The 18,582-nt window shown below is 39.8% G+C and overlaps 1 protein-coding gene across 1 annotated transcript; it reads right to left on the bottom strand.

Moving 5' to 3' along the window:
- Positions 1–1,649: 1,649 nt before the first annotated feature.
- On the bottom strand, positions 1,650–18,446 carry mmp28 (matrix metallopeptidase 28). The gene is made up of 8 exons (XM_054601544.1): positions 18,213–18,446; positions 16,480–16,556; positions 15,651–15,850; positions 9,771–9,992; positions 8,505–8,750; positions 4,759–4,899; positions 4,103–4,270; positions 1,650–3,336 (listed from the first exon to the last, which is right to left on the bottom strand). Exons 1-8 carry the CDS (start codon positions 18,336–18,338, stop codon positions 2,942–2,944), a joined length of 1,575 nt encoding a protein of 524 aa, XP_054457519.1. The 5' UTR covers positions 18,339–18,446; the 3' UTR covers positions 1,650–2,941.
- Positions 18,447–18,582: the final 136 nt, after the last annotated feature.

Here is an 18,582-nt window from a genome sequence, read left to right as displayed (position 1 = left end):
TATTCAACACACTATACCATAACTTTTTTTCGACATGCTATTCTATGACTTTTTTCGACATACTATACTATGACTTTTTTTCGACATACTATACTATGACTTTTTTCCCCACATACTATACTATGACTTTCTTTCGACATACTATACTATACTATGCCATGACCTTTTATCGACATGCTATACTATGACCTTTTTCCACTTACTATACTATCACTTTTTTCCAACATACTAGACTATGACTTTTTTTTCACTTACTATACTATCACTTTTTTTCGACATACTGTACTATGACTTGGACATACTATACTATGACTTTTTTTCGACATGCTATACTATGACTTTTTTCCACATACTATACTATGACTTTCTTTCGACATACTATTTTATGACTTTTATTCAACACACTATACCATAACTTTTTTTCGACAAACTATACTATGACTTTTTTTCGACATGCTATACTATGACTTTTTTCCACATACTATACGACTTTTTTTTCGACATACTATACTATGACTTTTTTTCGACATAGTATACAATATGACATACTTTTTGACATACTGCTATACTATGACTTGACTTTTTTTGACATACTGTACTATGACTTGGACATACTATACTATGACTTTTTTTTTCCGACATGCTATACTATGACTTTTTTTCTATACTATGACTTCGACATATACTATGACTTTTTTCTATGACATACTAGACTATGACTATACTATGACATTTTTCTTGGACATTATACTATGACTTTTTTTTCGACATGCTATACTATACTATACTTTTTTTTTTTTACATACTATAGTATGACTTTTTTTCGACATACTATACTATCACCTTTTTTTGACATACTATTCTATGACTTTTTTTCGACATTTTTTTTCGACTTTTTTCCACTTACTATACTATGACATGCTTACTATGACTTTTTTTTCCACTTACTATACTTGACTTTTCCAACATACTATACTATGACTTTTTTCGAAATACTATACTATGACTTTTTTTCGACATGCTATACTATGACTTTTTTTTGACATGCTATACTATAACCTTTTTTCGACATACTATACTACCGTGTTTTTATGACTTTTTTAAGACGTACCATACTATGACTTATTACTATATTACTATGATAATATACTATAACATTTTTATGACATACTATACTAGGACTTTTTAATGAAATACTTTACTTTGATGTTTTAGGAGTTTTTTTATAACATACAATGATATGAGTTTTTATGAAATGCTCACGGCATAGTATATCATGACTTTTTTATGGCATATAACTTTGACTTTTTACGTCTTTTTTATGACATACTTAAATGTGAATTTGAATGGCTTACTAAATTATGACTTTATTCACTTCTTTATTACATACTTTGCTACATATTTGATATTATGACTTTTTCTTGCATATTTTGCACTGGCTTTATTTAATATGTCTTCATACATGTGACATGTATTTGTATTGACATTATTTACATTACTTTAAAAAGTTGGTTTTGCAAATGTTGACGAAATAAATATATTCTACACATTTGTTAGACCTCAAGAATACACATAATGTATTATGGTGAGTCACACTTAAAGTAAAAAAACATTTTTTACAAGCCATTTAGCTTTATTACTATGCAGTTTATTGAAGGAGGAGGAGCCAGAAACCATCGTAGAGTCATGAGTCCACGTCTCACTGCACTCTGACATGGAAGTTAAATTAATTGCTAGCCTTTCCTCCATGGAACTTTTGATGAATCTCCACTCTGAAAGACCTGCAGCTGTAGGGGGTATTGAGGGTCTGGCCAAGGAGCTGATTGATTGTCTGCCACGGACACACATACACCCTCAGGTCGCCTCCAGGACATGGGGCTCTGCTGGATGTACAGATGCAGCCAGGAAGCGCTGTGACAGCAGGACTGTGGCAGCAGGACAAAGTCCCTCCAAAGGGCCATTTGTGGAGAACAGGACTACTGCTGAGCTGCTGTCAGCACAAACAGACAACAGGGAGCAAGTAGATGAGTTCTTCATCTAAATTCCTATATGATGATATGTCATGATGAACCTGTTAAAGTGGATCTGAAGTTATGCAGGAGGACGCAGCTGAGTAGTCTGACAACGGGGGAGCCAGTCGATGAGTTCTTCATCTAAATTCCTGCTACTTTGTCCCAGTCTGTGGTAATTATCACCGTGCAATTAAAAACATATCACTAGGAGGACTGCAACACAGTTTGGACAAGATGATAAACCTGTTAAAGTGGATCTGAAGTCATGCAAGAGGACACAGCTGTGTAGTCTGGCTAAAGAGAAGTCCTCTGGAAGACAGAAGAAACCAAAGCTCAGCTGCAGGTGACACTTTCCACTCAGAAATGACTTAAAATGGATTGACTTGTCACATAAGTTTCTACAATATACAGTACAATTGTGTAATAACAGAGCTACCAAGATGGCTGTACAAAGTGAGTAATATTTTAAATACAGTGCAGCTGTCAAATGTCAAAATGTTCAAACACATCTGCCAGATTTAAGTGTGAATCATAACCTCATATATTGCTGAGCAACCTGAAATCTCGGGTAGTTAAAGCGCATGCTGTACTGGGTGTCAGTGATAAAGATGTAATGTAGAGAGCAATTAGCTGGAAAAACACAACAACAGTCCTTTTCATAATCTTACCTGTATTAATTAGGCTATAATTGTTCATCAACGTACAGAAATATTCATTGCTCTGCAATATAAATACTATTTGTGACTTAAAACGTATAAAACAAGTAGGTCTATTTTAGTTGAATCCCTTCATAGAGTTTGCTGAGCTATGTTCCATTTGCAACATATAAACTCAATGTGGGTTTAGGCTGAAAAAGTTATAGCATCTTTACATTATATTATAAATTAACATATTGCACGTTATCTAAAGCTTACAGCTCCCTCTGCTGGTCAAAGAATGTTGTTGCTCTGAGGAGCGTTGCTACAACCAGTCCAGCTCAGGTCTTTGGCCCACTGGCCCTGTCTGGTGACTCGCACCTTGACCGGGTCAAATCTCCAGAACCGCTGTTCTCTGAAAAGGTAGAGGCGTCCGTCAGGACGGGTCAGCGCCCCATTGGTCCCCTGTGGCACACCAGTCCAGTCTGTTAGCCTGCGAGGGTAGTAGGGCTCTTGGTGCAGGGTTTTGAGGTTAAGCACGGAGTAACGGGACCCCTTGAAGAGGACCATGTGACCCAGAGGAGCGTAGTAGAAGACACAGTCAGGGTGTCGAGGCAGCCCCAACTCACTGCTATTCTTGGGGAAGCCTTGGTCCAGCACACTGCCTGAGTAGCGCCACATTCGCTTCCCTACACCACGAGACAAGGAGAAAAACGCAGAGTTTAAGCTATGAATCAACAATAATACAATTTAAACCTCAATATTTTTATACCTTTATATTATATTTAATAATATTGGCTCCACAAATTCATCCAGCACTTAACATTTCACATGACATTATTCTGTTGACACAGGTCAAACTGACTTGGCCTATTGCTCTTTCAAAGATTTACGATTTGTATCAAAATTCAAAAATGCTATAAGCTCTTTAAAAACTAAGTATAATCCTTTAAAAAGACTGACTAGGCTTTTAATTGGCCCTCTTGTCTAGAGACTTAGAATGAACAAGTATTTTGGGCTTCAGTGTCCTTAGGAAATGCAACTGGCTACTTATTGGAGTGTGGACAGGCCCTTTTTTAGCTTACAGATGAATAAAAAAGAACAGAGAAAATGAAGGAGATAATAAACATAGTATTAATAATGTCTTAGCTTCTGTATTTTACATGAAACTGTTTTGCATTCAGCAGATAGATTAATCTAAAAAAACGTCAGGTCCTTAAAAAAGTTAAACTTGGCCCTAACTTCAAACAAGCCTTTAACACAAAGGTGAAGCTACTTTAGGATGACAGCTGTGGCTTCAGTGCAGTAGACTCTTTAAATAGCACTTTACTATTTAAAGGCACAATACCATCTATTTTGGGAGTTTTAACAGATTCGTGAAGTTAGGCAATAGCTTAGGGAATGTCTTTAAAAGGAAGTGTGAGAATCGCATTAATGAGTTGAGTGAAGCGGTACCTTTAAAGAAATACCACTTGGAGTCCAGCGGGGAGAAGGCAGCAGCCTCGATGGCCGGAGGAAGATCAGACCAGCGCTGACGGAGAGGCAGCGGGCCGCTCACAACGCCTTCAGTAGATATTGTCCAGTACAAACCGCCCCGAAACACCAGCACTGTTTCATTCTGGTCTGCAGACAGGATAAATATATATATGTATCACATTAAGTTGAATCTTGACCCTTTAATGATGGACAATAATATACTTTGTTCATGACGTTTTTTATGGCACACTATATTATACAATTTTTCATGTTTTACTATACAATAAATTCTTATGTCACACTATATTATGTGACTATACTATGACTTTTTATGATATTTTAATGGCACTCTATACTACGACTTTCACTCTATAATTGGGAACCTACAGTATAGTATGCCACATTTTTCATGGCATACTATATTATGACTTTTTTCTGACATACTATATTATGACTTTTCATGACTTTATTTATGGGATACTATACAACAAAATGGTTTATGACATACATTTCTATGACTTTCTATGATTGAAGATGATGAAGATTTTTCAGCTTTTTAAAGATCCACCAATAACCACAGTCAGGGAGGATATGGCTGAATGTTACTTTGCATTACTATTTCTCTAGGACCTCACCCATGGTGATGGCATCAAAGACACCCTGGCAGTAGAGAGGCTGCCCTGTGGTCTCAAGCCCATTGTGAAACTCCCAATCCTGCAGAGCAGCGTGCAAAACTTGGCCTGGCAGCCTCACAGGGCGGTCACCTGATGGCTTACCTGAGGGCAAAAACAAAACAACAAAACAGTGAACCTAAAAGGCATCAGACAAGGCCATGAAATATGAATCCACGAACTGCCATAATCACTTAGAGTTGGGTTGTTGTCCGTCCACCTGCACTTAAATAGTTTGTTATTTTAAAGGAGTGACTAAACAAAACTGTAAGGACAGACAGTCTAATTTCTCACGCATGCAAACATCAATTTAAGTACTTACTAAATTGGACAGCATGGGAACAATTGGAAAGACAAACAGTGGAGACTTCTCCTAAAACAGGACTTGGATAATGTTAACATTTAAATTGTCCTTTTCGGGATGTGGCTTAGTTGATGTACACTGATGGATGACATTATACAACACAGGAAATAAACAAAGGACTGTAGCTGAAAGCACTCTAGAACCTTAAAATTACTGTGTTAGCACAAATAAATTATTTCTTTGGCCTGTACAGCTTAATAGTGCAGATTTCTGGCACATCAAAAGAATAAAGAAAGACTCAAAACAGGACAAAAGAAAAAAGAACGACATACCAAAGCATAAGAGTAGACGGCGGTGCTTAGACATGATTACAGACATTTTGTTTGCAAGGAGTTGAACAAACATTTGTGTAGGAGGAGGATAAAATCAGCACACCCAAGAACAAGAGGAAGACGGCAGGAAAAATAGATATACACACACCAGAGTGGATAGCACATGAACAGCTGCCGATAAACGGTATGTGTGTGTTGTAAGATAAAGGCTGGATGTCTTACTTCACCTCCCCCTATGCTGTTTACATTCATCAGTGGTGGAAGAAAAATGTAGATCTTTTGCTTAAGCAAAAAGTATCCCAATGGAAAAAAGTACTGCATTCAGAATGTCATGAGTATTATTAAAAGTACTAATTATGCAGAAATTGCATTTTTTATACTCTTATGCAGTGACGGCATCAAAAACTCTCAGTAGAGAGGCTGCCCAGTGGTCTGATGTTCATTGTTAAGCTCCATGAAGAGGAGCAGCTCCCTATGTAGATATGAAGGGCTCATTCTAAGCTAACAAAAACACAACGATTCTTAGTTTCAGGTGATTTTAACACTAATAAAAACATAATAATTCAAAATATATTCCATTTATGCCAATAGATTCCCCTAAATCCTACGGACTGTACCAGTATTTTTTTGCATAGCGGTGACCTTTTAGTAAAGTAAAGGATCCAGAAAACCACTGCTGTTCATCATACATACTACACACACATTGTATTACAGGGCAGACTTATTTAATATAAGATGCGTTTAGGGTTTCATGCTTCTTGCCACGGAGTAATCAGAGAAGCTCTGGACACTGACATATTCAGACTGCCTCACATCTGCTTCTTAACAGATCACAATGCCAATACCAGAAATTATTCTCACACACACACACACACACACACACACACACACACACACACACACACACACACACACACACACACACACACACACACACACACACACACACACACACACACACACACACACACACACACACACACAGGTTGCCTACAGCTCATATCTTTAAGATGATGTAACGTTTTTCATGACGCCTACAGACCTGTCAGTTACGGTTCTCGTCTGTCTCTGGAGCTGCTCGACTTTTACGTGGGAGCAGAAATTACTGCCACAGGGTGGAAATCAGGCTGATAAGCGAACATGTTTAAAGCATGTTGCACTTTGCTAAACTCCACCTGAGCGGAAGGATCCTGGAAAACTTCTTGTGAAGCGATAAAAAAAGTTATCAGAGTAAGCTGCCAAAGATTCTCTCTTTAAAGACTGATGAGCAAACATTGCCCGGTTTAGCAATCTGATCTAACTGCTGTTCATCAGTGACTATAAATTAAATGGTAGTATCTATGGTCACATAAATCTAATGCCATTAACTGCAGCATTTATCGAGTGTAACTGAGCTGAAAATGGAAATGTGTGTCTGAGGCAGCAGAGTGGTGAGTTGCTGTTGGGTGAGTGAATACGGGAGGCCCTGAGGAATAAAAGCTGGCAAAAAACATTTTAGGGAGCTGAGGCCAATATATCACCAGCAGCAAAGCAGATGGGAAATATCCTGAAATATCCAAACAGAAGAGGAATCTGGACCCGGCCTGCCTGCAAGCTTCTTTTGATATAAATCTCAAGTTCAGAGTTAAATAAATCCAAATTATTGTGGGACTGTCCTGCAGCATGGAAACATTCCTGCAGTGTGCAGTCTTCACTGGCCCTTTGCAGCTGTTCTGCACCTCATTTCAGAGTCAAAGCAGGGAAAGCACTTGATGCACTATTTGCATCTCGTACATTCAGCATCACACATCATCACAGAAGAGGTCAAGTAGTGGCAGAAGCTACTTTAAAGATGATGTTCTTGTGCAACTGGTGCAGTGAAATCAGCATATTGGCTGCAGAGAAAACAAAAGCAATAGGAGAACTCTGTACATGTGGAAACCTGCCTTACACATGCCAGGAGGGACGACACACTCAAGGTAAACAGAAACTATTATATTAGTCATGCACACAGATGTAAGTAACGCTCCCCACATTCTGCAAACTACAGCAGCAATCTATTACAACAGAGCTGACAGAACTCCCAGGTAAAAACTGCGAGTAGCACTGAGAGGTTAGATAATAATATTAAAGACACGAACCTCAGTCTGTAAAGCTGTGTGTGTGCGTGTGCGTGTGCGTGTCTTTATTCGTTATTATGAGGATCACAGCACCTCTGCTGCCCCCAGTCTAAACCTACTTTTTCCAAGCAGCTGAGAGGCGACAGAGCTGCAACTGTAGAACAGACTTATCGTGCTGTAAGAGATAAACTCAACTAAAAACACAAACAGAGGGCGTTGTTTCAAAGAAAACAATACAACTAATGACTGCAATAAAAAATTGCTCTTTCTCTTTTTGTACTATAAAAAAAACCTTTTAGTAATCTCACTTTTAATCACATAAGACCTTACTCTGAAAATACAAGAAGATAGCTTTCTGGATCCAACACTGTAAAGGTCATTTTTTGTCAAATCTAGGTTTTATGAACTGTGGGAACTCTTATCAGCTCTACTGTTCTACTTATTCTCATTCTGTGTTTGCAGCTGGTGGCCTTCAGGCTGCCTCTCTGGCCTTTTCACAGCTCAGTGCAACGACTCCCGCTTAAATGGGCAGCAGAATAAAAATGACTCTACGGCTGTGTCTCCTCAAAGACAAGTCTTGTTTCATGTAAGTGGTTCTCTGTATTCCAATAATAGTCCATTCTGAACTGCAACCTCGGTTCACCATCTTTAACTCAGCCGTCCTGAGGCCAGACAGTGAGATATTTGTCATCTGTCCTCTAAAGCACTTCCCCCCCGACCCTTTAGATGTCGGGAAAAAGTGGTAAATTATCTCTGTGTTCAGTGAAGGTGCTGTGTTTAACACTCCTTCTGACCTTGGAACCACACACTCTCTATTCCACCACAAAATCATTTCCCCTTGAGTTGAGCTGACCAGAATTTTAAGTTGAACATTTTTGGACAACACTTCTCCATATAGCATGAGTTTCGAACAATGAACCCAATATGTAGGATCTGCGAACTGGAAGAGATCGCCATAAAGAAGTATCATCTCACCGTACAGATGCTGCACTGCAATGATGTCATCCCAGCTGAGCACCAGGCTGCGGCCGAGCTTCCTGTAGTACGGCGACATCAAGGCGTGACGGACGGGGGAGTGCTCCAGTCCCAGCGTGTGGCCGATCTCGTGGGCGGTCACCATGAACAGGTTGTGTCCCTTGTGTCCGTTGAGCGTCCACCTCTCAGCCATGTCGAAGTGGGCTTCCCCCCTGCGAGGCAGGAAGGCGTGAGCCAGAGTTCCTCCTGAAAGTCAAAAAAGGAGAGAAACAGTTTGAGGCAGTGTATCGTACAGTATTTGACTGAAATAAATACATTTTCAAATGCTGAGTGGTGGCTTGAGTTAGTAACTGCTCAGTTATTTCAATGTTTAGTGTTTGTAAAGCTTATTTGACAGTGTTCGACCAAATATAACAGTGAAATTGATTGATTAGCTGGAACTACTATTAACACTCTAAACCAGTTCAAAAACATAAAAGGGTGCAAGATGATGATCAGAGTAGAAAATATGAAAACACTTTATCTTATTCATTGAAGTTTTTTCTTATCTTTGCTTTTTTTTTGTAAAATATTGTAGTTTTATTTCTCAAACGAATCCTTTCGCTTATTTCATCTTCTCTTCTTTTTAAACCCTATTTAAGCGTCTCTTTATATTTTCATGAATTTCTTTCATATCTTGTCTTATTGCCTTTTAATGTACCTAAAGCACATAGCATTGCCTTGTTTTGGCAAGGTACTATACAAAACAAAACGTGCTTCATGTCAAAATAACTGAAATGAAAAAGTTTGCGAAAATTAAAAATACTGCTCAAAACTCAAACATGCACTTTGATGACGAGTTGCAGGTAAATGTTGCTTCATATTAAGAGGTCACATGCAAAAAAACACTGAAACTACTGCTCAAATTATAATAATACATCAGTATATTTGTGGCACTTCAAATACAAAAGGTGACCACACATCCTGGACTACACTTTTCTAATGCGTTAACATGATGTTTATAAATCATGTGAACTATTGTGTTATTCGGGTCAGTGCAGTGTGTCACTAAACTATTATCTAAATCCGGTATATTCACAGTAATCCGGTTATTGTGAACAGTAGGACTTGTTCAGCTTTATCTTTTCAGGAAGTTGTGACCAGGATATCATTAGCAAGAGAAGCCTGAGGGCAAATTACATACACAAGATCCTGCCACAAAACAATCATCACACACACATACACACACTGCTTTAAAGTATGAATCAGTGTGTGTTTGTCCCTGACCTGGTCCATCGAAGGCATTGCTGGCCCCGTCGTTGTGGTCTCCCTCGTAAAATGCCAGTCGGATGTCTGCGGGGCCCTCGGGAGCCTCCTGGAACACGAGGCCCGACACGTTGCTCCACAGCTGAAAGGCAGCGCGCACCGCCAGCCGGACGGAGCCCAGAGACAGGTGACGAGGCCAGTTCACTATCTGGTAGGTCAGATGACGTTTATACCACTTCTCAGCTGGACGACACACAAACACAGAGAGAGAAAGAGGAACAGATATATGAGATATATGAGACAGGCAGGTATGAAGCTCACAACCTTATTCATCACGGACTTACAGCCAATGTAAGTCTTTGTCAATAATAACTATTGTAATAATCCAACAGAAATTAGTTATGGGAGCTACCCATCTAAATGGTATGGGACATTTTTCTTCTCTTTCAGAGTGACACAAGTAAAAATGTTAACATTTTTCCACCCTTGCCATATTCCATTGGCTTAATATTAAATATAACTTTGTGTGTCCGAGTCTGGCTCATTGTTTTGTTGTTGCATCTGAAACCAGTCACTACGTATGTTCACGTTAGCGAAGACCTTCAAACAAATATATACACACTGCAATTTGTTTTCATCCAACTAATCCGTCTGTTTCCTATCTGTTTATTTGCTATTGTTTGAATTCATGCCTGGTATTTCTACTGGTTTTGTTATCGACATTTAAGGTGGCTTTGAAAAAAGGTTTCACAAACAATCATATTATTATTACCTACTGGAGGAGCTATGTATTTAAATCTTACATATCCGTATTATAAATTCGGATGCGAGATATCCCTGGTTCAATCGTGAGGCTTTGAAGTAGAGTCTCTCTACATCCAAAATGATAGGATGTTAACCACATTAGCTCACAGCTGGGTGAACTAACAAGCACTCTGAGTTCACTCTTGACTAAACAATTTACTTCAACACGTCTGTGGTTTCTCAGCTTCGATATAATTACATGTGTCGCGATCTTCAGAATCTCACATTGGTGTAGGGACAGATGGAAGTGTAGAGTTAAATTCAGCCATTCTTTAATTTAAAAAAACACTAATCTCTTTGTATATACATAGGATGACTGAATGTAGCAATCTGAACACAAAGCAAACACACACAATCCCTTAACCATGCAGCACATATTTACAACAAGCGAATAGGAGGCCGCCTCGCAAGAAACAATCATTAGATAATATGATATATATATATATATATATATATATATATATATATATATATATATATATATATAAAAAAATTACAACTTATAGGCACATATATATATATGGTCAATGTTTTTCAGAATTGTATGTATTGTTCCCATCAAAGTCTCAAGATTTTGAGTCACAAAAAGGAGACCAATGCAAAGGTAAAGTTGCAAGAAATCTTACAAAATCAGGATACTGCTTTTTATAGGTATTTGTACTTGTTTTGGTAAGAGGGCTTGAGAGAGGGTGAGACACAGAGTGCTAGAATCAAACCCAATAGAAGAACCCTGTGTGCTACGTAATGCACTTCAGACGAGTAGGCTTTACAAACTAACATACTTTCACATTTGGGGCTTAACCAGAGAGTGGCAAGACAAATCAAGCATACTTACAGTTGTCAAAATATTTAAAGCTGTGGTTGACGTATGTTTTCTCCGATGTGGAGGCCAAATGCAAGTGGGAGGTCTGCAAATACGTCTGCATTGCACACTTCTACTCACTCGTACACAGAGGCAGTCAGGTTTGAGAATGTGGACCCTTGAGTTATTGTGATGCAGTTTGTGCTCGGTTAAATGTGAAGGACGAGAGCAATAAACAAGAGGTATGTACTGCATACTGCAAACCTCAATAGCTCCCTGGAGGAAGAAAAATATCTGGATGTCTGGAGCCATTAAGACATGGCGATGACATCGATGTGTGTTATGTTTCAGCAGTAACTCAATACAAGTCTCAGTGTAAACTTAAGAATTGTGTAAACTCAATCATTGATATTTTTGTTGCAGCGCTTCACAGAAATGTTAGATAGTATAAGTAGAAGCAGCAGGGCCTGGAACACTACAACTGTATGGGAGTGAATAACAATCATTTCATTGATTTATATTCATTTAATGGGAAAAAAATAGAATAACCGCTTCGCAGTTGTTTGCCTACACCACCAAATCAAGTTGCAGTTTACATCCATGTCTGTCCAAAATGTCATGTGTTCTTCATTTTATCCTATTAGATATTTGGGTGAAATTTTCATAATTAGCATATCACAGTGACCTTGACCTTTGACAAAGAAATTCCCTCAAGACAGTCCTGAGATATCACTTTAACAAGAATGGGACGGATGTAGCCTATAAACAAACAGACAGACATCCCAGACACATAATGCCTTTGGCCACAGCTGATTGTCAGCGTGGTGGCATAAAAAAAAGGTGCAAAAAGGAAAGAATTGAACCTCAGGAGTACTTTTTACTGCCATTACAACCTGCACCTCCTGATTTGTGTACACATTGTCATCTTGTGTACACTGAATGAACTATAGGCATTAGGCCTGTTGCCACATGATGTGTGTAGATCTGTATTCTCAGCAGAGCTCAGGCGCCTTCTTGCCGTACCAGACCGCCGCAGAGTAAGAGCTCCCCGAGGACTGCAGAGAAGCCAGGAAGTCAGATACACAAGACATTCCCCGACTTCCCCTATGGAAGCAATTATCATGATGCCCTCTATAGCCGCAGTGTGGGGAGGGCGGGTTATCACAGTCATTAGAGAGTGACTGAGATCATCTGATAACCAAAGTTATTGTTTGTAGAGGTGCATAGAGAATTTGTTTGGTACTGGTGTGAACTTGGAGGCTGTTTAACAGAGCTAAGTGCTAATGTCAGCACACTAATATGCCCAAAATGACAATGCAAACCAACTTCGGGTCAACCAGGTTCACCACCTAAGTATTTCATCATTGACTAATCAAGCAATCATTGTGAGCAAAACCCTGAGCTCCAATCTGTGCAATTTGCTGAAATAGTGTAAAATTACAGTAATTGATGTTGTTGTGAAATGGCTAACAGTTGGTTAACAGTTTCCAGGCCGGGGAAAAGATCCATAAGTGCACACGAAAAAAAAAAAAAAAAAAACACACACACACCTATCACACTTCCAGCGCTTATCTTGGACAAGGATGGTGGAATGTCAGCTCTGTAAATATTAGTGGGAATGACCATTAGATACCAACACAAGTCAAGGTTTGTTTTAAGTTTCCAGGAAGCTCAAGGCAGCCATGTTCACACAAAACAAAATCACATCACACCACAGCTGAGAGTGAATAAACAAGCAGCCACTGAGACTCAGCTGCGTATTGCTGTAGTCTGCAGGCCGGGTTTAGCAGCCAGTGTCAGCTATCAAGGCCAAACAGCTCAATTAGGTTTAGGCCAAAGTGATTATAATTCATCCTGAGGAGGATAAGAATGTCTATACCAAATGTCTGAATCCATCCAATTACTGTCAAAACATTTCACACACAACAACAGATGAACAGCAATAAGAGGAAAAGTCAGGGATCGCTAAAGTCAGAAAGAGTCATTCAAATAAGGGCTGTAAAAGTTTAACTAACAATGGCTGATTAACTGGCATGTGTCTGAATCTGTTTGACCAAATGCTCTAACCACGTGCTGAAACATATCAGCTGCCAGTGTAGAACAAAGCTAACTAATGTTTGAGTACAAGGCGGTGGCTACACAGTCTGACTATACTCACAATTAAGTCATTACGTTGCTAAGCAAGATCAGTGGATACATGAAGCCAGATCTGAAAGGGACTGGACCTGAGAGTGTAACAGTATCTTCCACTTAACTCTTTGTCATATGAGTCATGTCTGGGTCTAAAATAATGACAGAGTGTTTTTTTTCTTAATCAAGAACAGCCTGTATTCCATCCCAGACAGTCAGCCACTAAGATTTTTAGCCATTGAAATAGTCAGCCAGCCGGGCAAACAACATAACTCCATCCAATTCGTTGTGGATTTGTTTACCAGAAGGAACGTGTCAGGTACTGACATGAAGAGGCAGCAGCAGCAGCCACCTATGCATTCCCCGAGCGTTAGCCAACCTTTTCAGTGACAGGAAGGAATGCAGAGGCTTCACACATCATGAGGCTGGAGGCACAAGTAAAGAGAGAGAGGAGAGGAAAACCTTCTACTCCTGGTATTGTCACCAAGGACTCCTACTGCTGCTGCTGCTGCTGCTGCTCATTCGATAATGACTGTGAGGAATGACAGCACCAGAGATACAGTGAAAAATGTAAACACAAGTCATTAAAGACACAAACGTATAGTGTTAAAATGGAGCCTTTAAGTTTATCACAGGACGAAAACGCAATGCATACCAAATAATAATTATTTACTCCTTGGTCCATGCTCTGACTTTCCACCACACTTTAATTGAAATCCATTGAGACATCCAGCCATCGCCAAGTTCACAGATACCCTGAGACATATGGATTCATAAACCCCAACGGATCCCAATGCTTGATAGGGTGAAATAAATGTCCCATCTATAGGGTAAAAAAATCCATTTTAGTTTAAATAGTTCGCCCCAACTCCACTCAGTGTCTCCCTACACCTGTTAGTAATTGTCAAAGATTTCCGTCTTGAGATAGGAGGGGACCTCGATTACCTCGTGGAGTCTGCAAGAAATCTGGCAGTGCCCAGCTGCACTCTTTAAATACAGTCTAAATTGCACACCAATGAATGCTTTTATGGCTGTGTTTAGAAGAAGATTTGTTCTCCAACAAGTAATTTAGAGGAAATTAAAACTACAGAGTGACAAAACTGGTCAAAACTGTAGAATTAGTAGTGGCACAACTGGGAATTATTGAGGATTTTACTCTGCAGGATAGATAGCTGTCGTTCGAAGAGAAGCCCTGACATCTCCATAATCATTTTACAAACTATCCAGTGGGTGAAGTGGTCTTTTGCACTCTAGAGAATCTCAAACTTTCTCAAACCACAGTGGAGCACGCAACTTCTTAACTAAAGATTTTCACACAGAAAAGATGACCTACAAAATACTTTGACTTACTAATTGCAGCTAAAGGCAGGAACCATCCCGGCTGACACGTGCAACATCAGACACTCCGTCAGCTTTAATTACACCCCTCAGCTCTATTTAGTGCTTTAGTTTATGGAGGGGGACCCTCCCGGTTAACTGTTGTCTTCATGACCACTCCACAACAGGAGAAACAAAAAACCTACACATACAGGGAAAAAGGGATGCAAAGATCCAAACATTTTCCATGGGATGTTAAGCTCAGGATTTGGGGAATTTTTACGGCTTGTTTTGGTTTAAATTTGCCCTTATAATCGAATTGTAACCATGCACTGCACTCAACTATCATCCAGTTCGCACCAACGTGGGAATGTCCAAATGTTTGTGGTTCCTGTTTGGGAACACGCAAACTTGAGGCTCTTTGAGCCTGACAGAGAGCCATCATTAATAAGCTTGGATAGTGAACCTTAGTGTGACATTGAGAAAAACAATTGGGAGGGAGAGAAATCTTTTCTTGGAGATGGGAGACTTGGGAATGTTTTGCTGTTGTACTTCAATGAAAGTTAAATTACAATGTTGAATGAGTCAACTGATTTAAATAAAGTACCAATCAACTCAAATGTTGATTTTTTTATTTAACTTTTGCCATTTTGATCACGTTATGTCACGTTAATTCCCATGAATTCCTGTTAATTCAGATGGCAAGTTTCCACCTTGAGAATTCCTGGTGTTTTGCCCTTAACAATTAATGACGTCACATCTTTCCAATGTTCAGTTAGGTCTCCCCTGCACATAAACATACTTTCTACTATGCTCTCTCAAAAACATGTATATGATTCACACAATACCTTGCGTAGCTGAGCGCCTCCTGCGGCGCTGTGGTCGCCGGAGAGCGGCGGTCTTTCCAGTGAAGATGGCGTTTACTCTCTGAGTCCAGAGCTGCTGGCTGCCCTCATCCGACACCCCACAGCGGGGCTCCGCCATCTGACTGAGGGTGGCAACGTCAAGCTCGCCTGTGACAGGAAGTCGGGAAAGCCTCTGGAACTCACTGCAGAGAGAGGAATGATTGCATGATGTTTAGAAAAGTGTAACACATTGATCATATTGATGCTGAATAAAGATGTGTAATGTGATTTCTTTAATGTACCGTTGGGTCATGAAGGCATGTTGGCATTGTCAGATAGAGACAGTGGCGGGATGGAACAATGGTGCAGGAAGTTCATAAACTAAATTATTGAGAACCATTTATCATTTCAGTGTCTGAGACTACCCTAAACATTTTAAAGCTAATCACAGATGAAGATGTTGACACTTTACATGTTTGTCAGACACACACAGTTTACTATTCGACACAAGCAAAGCTTTTCAATCAGTTTCCATCATTGTACAGTCAGTATTTAGGCAAGAGGGCGAGGTTCTTGGCATTCCTGGCTGGTTCAGAAAGGGTTCAGGAGAGGTCTCCCAGTGCAGAGGTGAGGGTGTGTTTTACTGCACTGCACTGGCGGTCAGCTCCGGGGCTTGTCCCACACCGAGCTCTCCCTTCCCCCTGATGAACACACTGAGCAACAGCTAACTCTGCTCAGCAAAATGTAGAGGAGAATATGCATCATATCGTTCTTAAATCTGCTAATTACATGTTTCTGGCAAGAAAAGAGCTTTAATAGCTTTACCACCTACCAGATAGCTGACTGCATCTCTACTGCATTGTGGATGTGACTGTCATGATGGAGGTAGCCGTACTTTTCCAGAAAAACCTGCAACAGTTGATGTAAAACTTGTAAACACTACTTCAGAAATGATCCAACTCAACACAAAAAAAACCTTTCTGATCATTATTTTGCCCCACAAGACCCCCTCTGTAAAAAAGAAATATATATATTATTTCACAGTAACACTTTGTCTCTCATAAGATCACAGGGGCTGGTAAATTCCCAGAGAGGCAAACGTACCCAGGAGGGAAAGAAACAAATCATAAAAGTGTAAAGATAATTTCCCATTCATACTGTAGCTGCTGTAGGTTGTAAAGGCGGATGTATAGATCTGGACCACCCATAAGAGAGAAAACCCCTCAGGTGTCCCAGAAAAATCATAGTTATTATTTCTCAGGCATTTCATGCAAACATGGAAGCAGAAAATACTTATACTCCTATAAAATAGTGTGAAAAATGAAACAACTACATGACAACAGATGTCGTTGGGTTGGGGTTGAGATTAGCTTTCTTGATAGTTTAATATTACTCTCTCTCTCATGTGGATGTTGCAGGTTACATGTTCAGACAACAGCAGGCACAGCTATGATTACAGATGTGGTGAGGGTCGGATAGAGATTAAAATTGAGGAGAATACAGATGTGCTCTGGTAAACAGGAATGTGCAAAAAAAAATGTCCCTTGGTGTCATTAGAGAAACTGAAACATGCCAGAGGGCTTTTTTATGTTAAAGAAAGAGTAAAGTTGTGGAAACACATGTAATAGCCCAACGTTATATTATCCTACAGCTAAAAAAAGGCCAGCAAAGACAGCTGGCAAATTAAACCAGTGCAGCTCAAACCACAGTAAGGCAATTAAATGGAAAAATCCCAAAAGCACCCTCAGACACAAATAGTTGTACTGGGCTTGGTCTTCTTGTGTCACCATATGCAACACATTAACTGTTTTTGGAGACAATAAAGTAAACATGCAGCTGTTATCAAGATGGTATTTGAAACATTTCACTTTTCATTGATAAAAATTGTTTCACAATAGCAAAGTAAAGTTAATCCAATGTAGTGTTATGCAAAATGGCCTTGGTGTAATTTTTAACAAAAAATAACCTAGATTATTTGGCTAAAATTATCTTAATTTCCATTTTGGGTCCCACCAACCACGCTGTATGAAATATATAGAAAATGATTTCAAAGTTCCCTTGAAAATAGCTGAGCTTGCACAGTTGGTTACAAAATGAGCATCCAAGATGACAGCTAAAGTTGTATATTGTATGCATGTAAACAATATACATTCCCATTGTTTCTCATAAGTCATTTAAATGTACAGTTTATCTTAGACATGGCTTATGTTTGGGGTTAATCAGACCACAAAGGGAATTAAAACTCTTACAATAGAAAGGCTTATCTGGGATTTAAAGGTGAAAAAACAGTCATCACAAATTACAGACTAAGCACCTGAACATGAAATACTTTTGTCTCAACCCCAAACTGTTCAAAATCATGTTTAAGGGCCATTTTGATAAAATGAGCATCAGCCATGAAGTAAAAAGGCAAAAATAAAAATGTTTCGTATGTATTTGAGCTGTTTTAAGGTCAACAACGCAAACAAATTAGGGTGAATACAAGCTTGACTGCAGGTTACATATTTCCCTGTCGGATTGATTCAGTGATACATCACGCATCTATGACTCTTAATAAAGGAGTACCCCAGGGTCCGACACCAGCGGTGATCCTCCAGCAGCCCGGGCGGTGATGAGGGTGGTCACAGTCAGGATCCAGGCTGCCCTCATGTCCCGTCCAGCGCCGCACCGGTCCGGAGGTCTGCGGCTCATTGCGGGACAACCAAACTATCAACGCACCGCTTCCCGCATGTCTGTGGAGCCGCAAATACTCTTCTCATTGCTGGATCTCCTCGCTGTCAGTGACTAACTGAGAGCGTGCCGCTGCTCGCCTGACATCTCCATCACTGCGAGGAGTGACGGAGCCGCCTCAACCCGCCGTGGTGTTAAAGGAGGAGGGCCGGCACCGCCCCTTGTCTGCCTGCGTGCACGGCCGCAGAAACACCAGCATGGGAGC

This window comes from Anoplopoma fimbria, chromosome 1 (genome assembly GCF_027596085.1).
Source record: "Anoplopoma fimbria isolate UVic2021 breed Golden Eagle Sablefish chromosome 1, Afim_UVic_2022, whole genome shotgun sequence".
Classification (NCBI taxonomy): domain Eukaryota; kingdom Metazoa; phylum Chordata; class Actinopteri; order Perciformes; family Anoplopomatidae; genus Anoplopoma; species Anoplopoma fimbria.
Note: the sequence above shows the minus strand (reverse complement) of the source record. Positions and strands in the feature narration are given on the sequence as shown.

Excerpts from the sequence above, each read along its gene's own strand:
- mmp28 (XM_054601544.1), bottom strand. The coding sequence starts at position 18,338 with ATGAGCCGCAGACCTCCGGACCGGTGCGGCGCTGGACGGGACATGAGG. Across the intron at positions 15,851-16,479 it reads GAGATGCAGTCAGCTATCTG|TGAGTTCCAGAGGCTTTCCC; the intron begins GTAGGTGGTAAA and ends CTCTCTCTGCAG. Across the intron at positions 9,993-15,650 it reads GAGGCGCTCAGCTACGCAAG|CTGAGAAGTGGTATAAACGT; the intron begins GTATTGTGTGAA and ends TGTGTCGTCCAG.